The 12,387-nt window shown below is 44.6% G+C and overlaps 1 protein-coding gene across 1 annotated transcript in view; it reads right to left on the bottom strand.

Annotated features, from left to right (window-relative positions):
- Positions 1 to 12,387, bottom strand: part of ptprk (protein tyrosine phosphatase receptor type K) — a gene marked incomplete in the record, with an annotated part of 84,801 nt that overhangs the window by 22,598 nt on the left and 49,816 nt on the right. The window contains 11 exon segments of the mRNA XM_078093080.1: positions 1,797 to 1,833; positions 2,087 to 2,161; positions 2,794 to 2,916; positions 3,163 to 3,235; positions 3,326 to 3,431; positions 3,510 to 3,708; positions 3,799 to 3,908; positions 4,456 to 4,575; positions 4,662 to 4,844; positions 10,321 to 10,501; positions 10,871 to 10,983. Of these exon segments, the coding sequence (XP_077949206.1) occupies positions 1,797 to 1,833; positions 2,087 to 2,161; positions 2,794 to 2,916; positions 3,163 to 3,235; positions 3,326 to 3,431; positions 3,510 to 3,708; positions 3,799 to 3,908; positions 4,456 to 4,575; positions 4,662 to 4,844; positions 10,321 to 10,501; positions 10,871 to 10,983 (1,320 nt within the window).

The raw sequence follows: 12,387 nt of genomic DNA, 5'->3' as shown, positions 1-12,387 counted from the left end.
TAATGTCTGTAAAAAAATTATCCAGGTCAGTACCCTAACATCCACAACTCAGCCACATAGTTAAAAACACACACACACACACGAAAACCCCCGAGGCAGCAATGAGAACACAATACCCCCGATGACCTAATAGGGCCACCCTCGCTTAATCCTCCCTCCCGCATGCACGGCTGAATGCACGCATGCAGAAGGATGCCGGGAGAAAGGAGGCGACGCTCCTCTGACCTCTCTGTCCATTAGACTGTCTTTCTGCCTTATTTAAAAAAAAGACCTGGTACGGGTGGCGTCGTCTCCAGCAGCCTTCGGCTGCGTGACCGACCGGTTCTAGTAAACGCAACCGCCGGCAAACCTGGTGGAGGACTCTCACTCTGGAAACACGGTAACCACCAGCGCGTTCTCTAGTTTCAGACACCTCATACAACCCCCCCTGTGATCCGTCCCACGGGATCCACGCGATACCGGTTCTTTTCAACCTGGTTCTTGTTCTTTCAAAACGTAGTTGTTTTTTCCGTTTCATACGAACATTGCATGGAACAATGCCGCGCGCCACACTATTCATGCGCCGAGCTACTTTACAGTGTCGGTCCCTTAATGGGTCTTTATAAAGATACAGAAATCAATCAGCCATGATGATTCATTCTATAATTACGGCTGATTGCGCAGCAAATTATGTCACTTTTACTGCGCTTTCGGGCTCCTTTAGCAATGCAAGGTCAAAACAATGACCCTCGTTTGAGTACAGAAAGTAATTTCACCCCCCCCCCGTAGCACCCATAATGCAATAGGGCTACGGTAACTTGCAAGCACAACATTATAGTATCGTGATGACTTCTGTATTGTGACATCCTCTTTATAATGGCTTTTTATCCCTCGCATATCATCTTAAATTGTCAACGCAGTAGAATACAGAGTCTGAGGTTTACATATTCAAATCAAACGCTTATATTGACTATAATCATTAATCAGTCTCCTGTTCATACATTATTGCCGTCTGATCATGAATGGTGACAGCAGAGCTAAAAGGAATGGTCAATTAAATATTGAGTCGATTGAGAGAAAATCTACTACTCGTATCAATCATTTTCCGAGCCGAAAAACAAAACAGCAGCTCTTCACAATCGATCGGGCTGTTTAGTTTTTTGATGGAACCTCTTTTTGTTTTCACCTCTGAGTGCTTTGTGGTTGTGCGTTACTTAATAACTAACTATTATATAAATAATAAAATAAACACTTAAATGACCTCACTGTTCTTTGAAGCTCAACATCACCAGGATTGTCAATTTCATGGAAAACATGATAATGTATTTTTCTGTTTATCCTACATCTCACTTTGGTCCATCAGCTGCATTTCAACAAATCTTTCCTCAAAACAGCGTGAGTGCATTTGTGTATGTGTGTGCGCGTTTGTGTGTGGTTGCAAAAGGATTAAACCGGACTGATAATCTATCAGCATATGGCTGCTGGTAAAAACACGACATTTAGACTGCGTGCTCATGCTGAATGTGCACACAAATACTTAACGTGAACATGTTTACTCCGTCCAACACGCAAAACATTATCTTGTGTTAATTCATATCGTCCCATCTAATACTCAACTAGAATAAAACAACTAGAAACACAATCAGTACATCAGTCATATTAAAAAAAGTTCGCATTATGAACAATCAATAATGGAAAACAACATATCTTCACAACATAAGATGAGCATAGTTTAATACCAACAGTATATATAGATATATTCTGTGATGTTCTGAAATAAATAAATACGTGTAAAAGTGTAAAGGGACAGTTCTTACCTTTAGTAGCAAGCCTCAGACACTGCGTCTTAGTTTCCTAAAGAAAAAAAAGAGACACATTAAGAGCAACAGTCCTTCGTACACACAACACACCACAGCGTTAACAAAGACACTGTGACTGTGCACATATGCATCTACAGCACACGCACACATATCAGAAGTCATAACTGCTTAGTCAAAGCTGTGATGTGGTTCCAGTGTCCCTTTGAATGTGTACATGCAGTATATTTGTTCATAGCAGCAAGCAGGTTCCCTGTGTGTGTAGTGCTTCTTCCCACATATTTACACACCCTCTCCGTGCTGCTGACAGCCTGAAGGTAGATGTTGTAGTTCTTTCTCGGGGCCAGAGGAGGATTCCAGAAACCCTGGAGATTAAAAGAAATTAAGAGGACTTTATAGGAGACCAGACAGAGATGGATTATTTTGTTTGTCTCTGTTTCATGATATGTTATTATCTCATTTTTGGGAAATATGCTTTTTATATTTCTTGCAATCAGTTAAATGAGCAGATTGATGCCACTCATTATCTGTGCTCGTTATGAACATTTCATTTTCAAGTTTATTATCTAATTAAACAAATAAGCATGTTTCCCAAAATGTTGAACAGTGCCTTTAGAATTTTTTTTTCCTTTTTTTTTTCTTAGAAAAAATTCAATTGAATCTGGCATAAATGTTTTGTTCATTGTATTATATTTGTGTTTATCCAGGATGCAGGAACCTTTAGCAAAGTTGTTTACTAGTACACAATTTTCTCATAAAATGCTAAAAATGCATAAATTCTGGCACATATAATATGGTTAAGACTTTTAAGATCAAGGCAGCTCCAACATAATTTCCTGTTGTCTGTAACTTTATATTTCCTCTGAGTGTATTTCACCTCCCTATTCTTCAGCATTTTACGCTACAAGTTTAATATAATTTCCATCTATTTTGCGTTCACCTGACATTTGTGCTGCTCTATGCACATAATCTGTTGCTCGGATGAAAAAAGTCTTGCCTGATACGTCTTGTTGTCTCCAACCGTGAAGGGGAGCGGCTCGGGCAGGTTGCTGGGGGACAGCTGGGCGGCATAATAATACGGAGATCCACCGCTAGACGCACTGTGGTAGGAAACTGGGACCTGAGAAAAAAGATATATTTACGATAAAATAATCTGACTACAAATCAACATAATAAGGTCCACTTTATACGAGTTGGGCTCTAAATGTCCGATGGTCTACAGAGGCAAATGGTGACTTAGTCTGAGATGTATTTGTCTGAGTGTGTAACACAGCAAACAGATACATAAAGAATAAATACACCCCATTAAGGCTGTAAACGCATGGCTCGCTAATGGCATGAGATTAATTAAAGAGATTTATATCACCTCAAAACAGTCGGTGGAAGCCTGACGACGCGTCCGCCGAGGATTCACTTCCTCGACCACAATCTGGTAGGCACTGTCGAAGAGAAGAAGGGTCATTCAAACACATTAATAAATAACTCTTGGTTGTCAGGATATTTGAACTGCACTGGACACGTCACCGTACCTTATAGGAGCTCCCTTGGCCTGGGCAGGTTTGAGCAGGATAGTGATGGTTGTGGCCGTTTCATTCAGAAAGGCCTCCGTCCCGTCGTACTCATCTATTGTCGGTGCTGAGGAGAGCAGGAGTCCGTATTAGCGTCTGCTGACATTAAACATGACGCCGAAAAAGAAAGTGGTTTGTCTTCTACCTGAAATATTAGTCGTCACGTTGAGTGTGGCCGCGGTGCCGAACCCTTTGGAGGTGGACGCGCGTATGGAGAGCTGGTACGTGACGCCCGGGTGGAGCTGGGAAAAGAGGTGGTGTGTGGCGTTGGAGGCCAGCGTGGTGGACCCCGGCCGCTGGAGAGGCACCGAAGGGTCAAAGGAGCGCACGCCGCTGTAGCTGATCTGAGGTCGGGCAGCAGAGAGACACGAATCAGAACTGAACATTTTCAGACCTCCACCCGTCGCTGCTCCCGATGCTTCGGCTTAGGGTACCTCGTATTGCATGAGGACTCCGTTGGGCTCAGCTGGCTCCTTCCAGTAAAGAAGAATTCGGTCTTCAAATGGAGTGGCTCTTAGTGACTGACTGGGAACTGAGCCTGGGACTGTTAACGCACACGGACAAAACAATGAAATGTTCATAAAAATCACTGCAGAAGAAGGTGAAGGCGTCTCTTGTAAATGCATTACAACAGCATGGAAGCAAACAGCAATCTGAAACCTGTTCATGTGTATCTTAAGTTATAGTTCAAGAGTCTATTTAATTATAATGTGGCTTTCCCAGAAAACAACAGCAACAAAAGGTACATCTGAGCCTTTGCATTTGCTCCCAGTGGCCCTTTGTGTCCCCTTAATTGTCAGAGTAACTAAGAAAATCTAAGCACCGCAGCATTAGAAGCCTTTCATGCTTTCCCCTAAAGGAAGTGGAAGTGGAAGTGAATCAGATGACATTTTGAATACTAAAGTTTGAATTTATGTTTGAGCAAAAAAGGAAAAACACAAACTTTTTTAGAAACAATAATGACATTACACAGGTTTTGGTGTGCGTGTGCTAAATTGGTATGTCAACAGTCATGCAACACATACATAAAGATACGAATGATGCGACTGAAGCAGCACACGGGAATAAAAAGTGTGATTTGCGTCTCATACCATCTTCGTCGGTCTGTATGACGGTCTCGTCGCTCTCTTTCCTTCCCTCCGGATTGGTCAGAATCATCTTCAGGCTGACGTTGGTGTAGGGGGGCAGGTTTCCCACCAGGTGGCGCGGCGCTGAGAATACAAAGTAAAAGAAAAGAAATAAACAAGGAATAAATGGACGAAGCAAAGCCCGTGCCATCAGTCGAGGTGAGCCCTACCTTTGGGGTCCATGTCCAAGCAGCCGGCCTTGCTGCGGTTGTTGGCAGTCATGTAGTGGTAGCAGATGGTGACGTTGAAGGTGTGACAGCGCGTGATGTTGTAACCCAGCGACTCCCAGTCCACCGCTATCAGACGGGACCTGGTCTCCGCGATCTTCAGACGCTTAGGAGTCCGCATGGGTTCTGCGCCGGGGGCAGAGGGAAGAACACCGAGAGTTGCGTCAGTAAAGCCCGGCAGAAGGCGTGAGCGTTGGGGCGCCGCATTCTGCCCGACGGGTACGATGCTCTAAGATGACTCACGGAAATGTGAAAGTACAGAAATTACAAATGTTTACTTAAATTATCGCGTACAGTCGGTGTGAGAGGCAATTGTGCTTCGCCTCGCCAAAGAAAGAGCGACGATGCTGAGTCAACTTTTTCTCCGCTGCCATTAAAGCATTTCTCAAATAACTTCTAAGAGGCACCTCTTTTATGTGATATCAGAGCGGGTATTGTCAATATAATCCACCTTCTCTTCAGCCTGCCCAGGGCTTTAATTACTCTAAATGGCTCATTTATCTGGATCAATAGGCCTCCAGAACCCACCTACCCACCTCTACAGACACACACACACACACACATTCAAAGGCAAAACCTGCAAACACAAACCCTTTGCCCATCTGCTCCTCCCCAGCTCACATCAGGCTCTACATCCTCATGAGATTTGACTTACTTTACCGATCAGCTGCATGTGTTTAAAGGAAATAGTACAAATATTTATGACTATTTCAAAGTTAACTCCAACACTGATCTCCCAAATTAGCTGTGTAAATCCCCAGAGGCAAGTGGATTCTACCACTGGACCACCGGAACAAATCTAATTGAAAGTTGTGCCTATTGTTCCGTCACCTGTTGGTGCTGCTTCCTCCTCGCTCTCTCAGGAAGTCGCTTGCTTCCTTATGTCCTCCCAGGATTGTTTTAATAAACACAGCTCCCCTTAAATAGAGAGGCAAGTCTCTCCCCATCCCCTCCGTGTCTCGCTCTCGGTTTTTCTCTGGGTCTTCCTCTCTCAGAGGAGACAACACAAGGACACAAACTTGTCGCTTCTGACAACCTATTATCTGCCCGTCACTCACACACACACACACACACACACACACACACACACACGCACGCATGGACAATCTCACACTTGATTATTACCCTAATACACACAAGGGAGTGTGTGTGTGTGTGTGTGTGTGTGTGTGTGTGTGTGTGTGCGCTGCAGGATGTGACAAAAATCAAGATTAAATCTGTGCAGAGCACGTATAGGTGTGTTCTTCTCATAATAACAATGCATTGTCAAGGACAAACACACGCACACACACACACACACACACACACACACAGCTGTAAGTGAAATACAAACATGTTGACGTTGTTCAGTCATTTAGATGTAAATTGCTCACTAATAAAGAGATGCACAGACATATGAGAGAAAATGAGAAGGAAAGAAAGGTTGTGAAGACACACGGGAAGGTAATGGTGTTTTGTGCAAATGTTATTGTTATTGTGTGTGTGCGTGTGTGATTCTGTGTGTGTGTTTATGTGTGCTCTAGCAGCTGGAGGGTCAGGGCATTTCATTGTCAACTGTTATTGGAGGGTTGACATTTAAATAGAGCGTGCTTTCTCTGTCCGTCTCTCTCCCCCACTCGGCCTCCTCCTGTCTGTCCTTCTGCCAGTTTGTCTTCCTCTGTCTGTTTGTCTGTCTGTCCGGTTTAAATCAATACTTGCAATCCTCCCCATAAACTTTGCTATTAGGACACACACAGACACGCACACACACACAAACACAGAGTTAGGTCAGTGCAATAAATCGTATTGATTTCAGGGTTTCTTGATCCCAACGCTGCTTCACAGGGAGACACGGCATTAAAACTAAATGTATGACTGGCTGCCTGTCACACACACACACACACACACACACACACACACACACACACTTGCATTTCAAAACTCCATCCCTGCCTCGGCTCAAAAAACATTGCTGCATACGTGAAAGGCAGTGGGGAGCAAAAGGTGGGAGGAGAGACGATGAGAGAATACGAAACAAATACAACACAAGAAAACGACAGGAGGGCAAAGAGAGTAACATAGAAACCGAGTGAGGAAAAGTGTAAAGACAAAGCGACGCGTGGAAAAATGAAACCGGTGCTGCAGGGACCCATTTGCTCTTTTTAGAGCAGAGAGAGAAACGGAAGAGAGAGAGAGAGATGCGAGAGGGGAAGAAAGAGGCGGAGAGGAGGAACGGGGAGAGACGATAACTAGTTTGGAAGGTGGCCAGAGTGAAGCGGGACCAGGTCCAACAGTAAACCACAGAGGGCGCCTTGTCCCTTTCCCCTCCTCGGGTAGACACGCAAAGAGCTGGATTCATGTTGGAACTAAAAAGGCTTTGTTCTCCACAGACGGAAGCTTTGAAAAAACAACAACAATGCCCGCAAACTCTGACAATAACGCCGAGGACGGCGAGCTTCATATCAGCGGAATCCAGAGGTTGGAATTAAAGAACGGAAAACAAAGGGAAATGAAAGTAGAATGAAATATAAAAATATAAAAAAAGCCCACAAATATACAGTTAAAAGACCACAGAGGAGGAGGAAGGTTGAAGAAAGGCAGAGAATGAAAGAGGTTGGGAGGGAGAGTGGGGGGCAGAAAAGGTTGACAGGAGATGCAGCTAAATCCGAGTTAATCTGTCCAATTAGTTCGTGGTAATCCTTCTGCTGTCACGAGGAAGACAAATGAAACCCCGTCTCTCGTACTCTCATTTTCTCTCGGCGTGTCTCTGGGCCGCATTTAAGCACATGAAAGGTTCAAAGTTACGCAGCAGCTTTCATTCAATTTGCACTGTGTATGAGCTACGCGGAATCGATTGTGATTGGCCGACGAAAAAGCCAAGTGGCGGGATTATCAGTCGGGTGGTCAGAGATCAACGAGCTCAGAAGAAGACATGAACGAGGTGACAAGCGCTTTATATTCATTAGACAAACTTCTGGTGATATGAGAGGGGGATCTAAGTAGCGGATGTGTGGCGCCTCACAAATGACAAATATTGTTCTCATATATTATTATATAGCTTTTATGCACAGCTTTTCTTTGGGGGGGGAGGACACAATCAGGGAGAATCGTTCTTCCCGGGTCTCCTAATTTGCACGTGACTATTAAAAGATTCAAAACATCAACATGTTTCATGAACACGATGTCTCTCGGCTGCCGTTTCAAGGGCTTGACCCTTCAAGCTGCTGACAGTGTGCGTGCGTCTGCACATATATGAAAAGAGTACATGCGATATATTGTGCGTTATTGCTATAACAGTTGCCCGTGTGTGTCTGGGAATGTGTGTTTTGTGATTCCATTCTTCCATTAATCCAAGCGATGCTGAGTTTGTGCAACATACGAGAAATACTCTCAACTGTGTGTGTGTGCGTGTGTGTTTGCACCCCGTCTCGATGCTGCTAAGTGTGTCCCTCCTGTGCGTGCTCACGCCTCTCAGTGTGAGTCCGTGGGTTTGTGTTGGTGTGTGTGGGTGTGTAACCTGGCATGACCAAGGGGTTTTCAGCGGAAAATACAGGATTTGGATTAAAAGCTACTTTATCACCTACTTCTGTCTCACACTCTTTCTCACACACCCACACACACACTCAATTGAAGTTGATTATTTTTCACCTTTCTGAAAAGAGCAATGAATCACCACTGAAGAAAAATGAAGAGGTGGGTGGAGGGAAGGGAAGACAGGGGGAGCTTGGGAAGGAGGTAGAAGGGGAAAAGTGAAGAAGAAGACATGAAAGGAGAAAAGGGAAGACAGTAGGTCTTATCATATCAATTGCTCTGCCGTGTGTGTGTGACTTGCATCAACTTTAGTATTTTTTTAATAAACACGCTGCCTCGCTTGGGCTCAGGCCTGGTCTTGGTGCACACATTTCCCAGTGCGAGCGTGTGTGCGCTGAACTAAATATTCAGTGAACTACAGGTGGTGGGATGAGACAAACCTAACCAAACAGAAAAAGCAAAGGAATCATTAACATTTAAATAACATTCCTACCTTTTGTGTGTCAACAAATACACACACACACAAGTCTCCAGGTATGTGCTTGCGTGCGTGTGTGCTATTATTTGTATGGATACAGCTGTGTGTGGGAGTTTGAATGGCCGTAATCAAAGTTTAAGGAACTGTGTCAAATTTGTAGAGCATTGTATTCAGCGTTTGCATTTTATGTACTCTCAATTATGCAAACGAGTGTTTTTACACTTTACAACATAGAAAAAGAACGAACTATGCGAACAATTTGTTTTTTTGTGAACATACACAGGTGCGATTTGGTCAATGGTTGTATGAGATGTCAGTTGGCATAAACGGAGTAAATAGAATAGAAGTCGTGTATTGTTTTGTCGATCCGTACAAAAGCCAAAGTGTAACAAACGTTATTAATCTATAATCTCTTGGCTGGTTGTTGCCCCTGCGAGGTTGCTAGGCAACCAGCGGAAACTGCAACCGGTCCGGCGCGCGGCAATGCCGATTGTGCAGAGCAACATCCAGCGGCATCAAGCGAAGAGCGCTTCGTCAGGACACTCGCTCCAGTGCGAGGGCCCGAAGAGATGGAGATCACGGAGGAGAAAAGACTGTCTCCTCCCGAGACAGACGTTCAGATACAGAGGATGGTTTGTGGCAATGCACTAAACTCATGAAGGCATCTCTCTGCTTTGGTCTGATGTGAACACATTACGTGGCTCATAACGAGCTACTGTCTTTGACTGCGTGAGGAAGATTCATTTCCTTTTCCTGTCAAACGGGAAACTGTTCAATACACGAGGCGCCTGATCAAGTCTATGACTTCCTCTCTGCCAATAAACACACACACTCTCACACACAGGTTGGCAGACATCGGTCAGGCCCTGTGGTTATGAGTTTTCATTTCTCTTTCATTTTCATTCTCCAGTTTCATCATTCTCTCGCCCCCCCCCCCCCCCCCCCCCCCCCCTCCCCACCGCTTCTATTCTCTGCTCTCTTTTCCAGCCGTATTGTTTTTAATCATTTCTCCATCACTCCTTGATTCTGTCTCTCATTCAAGCTCACTGCTTTTTCTTTCTTTCTGTCTCTTTCTCTTGCATATCAGCCGCCTCCCGATAGCTCCTCCCCTCCCGCGGGCAAGCGGTGTTGTTATATTTCGGTCGTTTATTTCTACAAATGTCAGACAGTGTTTCTGCCTGCAGTCTATTGAACACAAGAAAGAGAAAGCATTTGGGAGGGAGAGGCAATCAGAAAGAAGGCACGGTGACACGCGAGGAAGTAGAAAAAAAGAGATGCGCAGAAGGTACGCGAGAGAGGGAGGGAGGCCGCGAGAAATCAGCAATCAAGGGAGAGAACCGAAGGAAGAAGCAGGATGAAACGTGAGAAAGGTGGAGGGAGCCTTCCGTATTTGCATCACTGTTTCTCTCTCATCACCGAGCGACCACAGGCCGGCTCAACGCTCTCGCCGCCTTTCCTCTGCCGTTCCTTTCCTCCCGACACATCGACACCCCCCCCCCCTTCCCGCCTGCTCATTGTCTAAATATCACTCGCGCCAGTTAAAATGCAGATACCAAAACAAAGTAAACAGGCGGGTTGATGGGAGGAGGTGTCCTTCGTGTGCTGATGTCCTACCTGCGCATTTGGTGCGGGTGATGAGCGGGGGTCCGGCTTTGCCCGTCCCCCCCTCCCCTGGTCGGGTTAGTAAGACTCGGATCTCGTACTCGGTGTCCGGGTCGAGATGCCATAACTTGTAGTTGGGGGAGGTCACGGCGTGAGTCTCCGTCCAGCTGCCCGACGTCATACGGTACTCAACCTAAAAGGACATGATCGCATATTACATACGACAGTTACTTGAGGGGTTCAGTGTTCATCGGATTGCATGCTAGTAATCTAAATGTCAGTATTTATTACAAATGCATTCAGTGATGAGCTTTGAGACGAGCATCGAGTTGAAACCCGCGATCCACGTTAAAGGCATAGTTTGATATTTAGTTCCAGTTCCTTTCTAGTTTTTGCCTCCAAACTACCAGGCAACCAACAGGACTCCAGGAAGTTACTGGTCCCTGTCAAGAAAAAGTCCAGCCCGTAAACAGCTTATTGCAATGTTCACGCTTTAGATTTTGTACACATCAAACAACGACTGCTTCAAAATAAAGCATACCGGGTCTCTCACTGAACGTACCTCTTTCAGTATAATGGGACCATCTCCGAATATGGAGTTAGCATTCAGCTGAATCAGCAGATATGTGGGGCCGACACCCAGCAGCTGGGGCGGGGCGATGGGGTGCGGAGGCTCTGCGGAGAAAAGACGAAATCATAAAAGAGAACTGTTTTTAAAAAGCCTCGCGAGATGATTGAAACCATTTTAAACAAGGTCACAAGGTCACGGTGGGACAAGGCCTCATTACAGAGTTTAAGTTCCCAGTGGCTGAAGTGATTTTGAGCTCCAGCGTCGTCCATTATGTGTGCACAGAAATGTGTGCTTTGTCTTGCAGACATAGTGTAGGTGTCTGGAATGGAAATGTTTGCAAGAGCTTAATTCAGACATGACAGGATTCTTACAGAAAAAAATGCCACAATGCATCAAAGTGAATGCTCCGATACCATCAGTTTAATCTTTAATTGTTATTAAAAGAGTGAATTTCTTCAGCCTATTTGATGAAGTCCGTCAGTGCACAAGCAGGAAATGATAACATGCAAAGTTAAGCGCTTTTGCCGCCAGGCGTGAAGAGAAATGTCTTAGAATAATCTGATGTGAGCAACTAAAGATTGTCTCTGCACAAAGTGATGTCGAAAGTGAAAAACTAGGGACAAGATTGTCAGATTGGTGCAGTAATTTCTATGTGCAAGGGACTTCCATCCAGACATGTTAAATTGGAATCATTTTAAAAAGGTAACTTCAGTATTTATCGATCTGGGCCTTGTTTTCCTAAGCTTCCTGAGGTCCAGTTTCTACTGCATGCTCAGCTTCCTATTAGAATCATCTGGAAACATGACGGTGAGACTTAACACTTTCCTCTTTACCTTTTGCTTGATCTGGATTGTTATTATTGCTGTAATTATCTTAAACTTGTCTCAATCGGAAGTGCCGAATCACATGCTCATTTTCCACATCAGCAAATGATTCATTCAAATTCCCTTTCAACCACCTTAACCTACTTGGGTAAGAACATACAAAGATTTTTATTGTCAATTACACACGCCCCGTGTATTGAAATTCTTGTGCTTGCCTTTTCTCTTACATTCGAATGTTGTTGATGTCACAGACAGAGTAATTCTTGTACCATGTATACGTTGTGCTTTTCCACCAACACATATAGCCGTGTGCTACGTCCTGCGGTGCTCACAGTCAATGCCAGCAGCGTGTTTGTACCTGCATGTTAATGTGACGGATGTGCGATGGTTCAGGGCCAGTCACTCAGATCAGAGCTCAGTGTCACGCATCTCTGATTGACAAGCCAAAATCACATCACACGCACGTACACACACAACCACGAAACACGCTGCATCAAAGATTTATCTACTTGACACATACACACATAGATCAACACATGAATTAATCACACACACACACAGTGGTTTATCTCACATACAGTGAATCATACGGATTTAATTCCAGCCACGTTGTCAAACACACCACCAGGCTCAAATAAAGATACGGAAAAATTAGATTTTTTTTTGCAATCTAGCTTCAATCCA

The sequence above is a fragment of the Gasterosteus aculeatus genome, chromosome 18 (genome assembly GCF_964276395.1).
Source record: "Gasterosteus aculeatus chromosome 18, fGasAcu3.hap1.1, whole genome shotgun sequence".
NCBI classification, from domain to species: domain Eukaryota; kingdom Metazoa; phylum Chordata; class Actinopteri; order Perciformes; family Gasterosteidae; genus Gasterosteus; species Gasterosteus aculeatus.
This window is presented reverse-complemented; position numbering and strand designations above follow the sequence as displayed.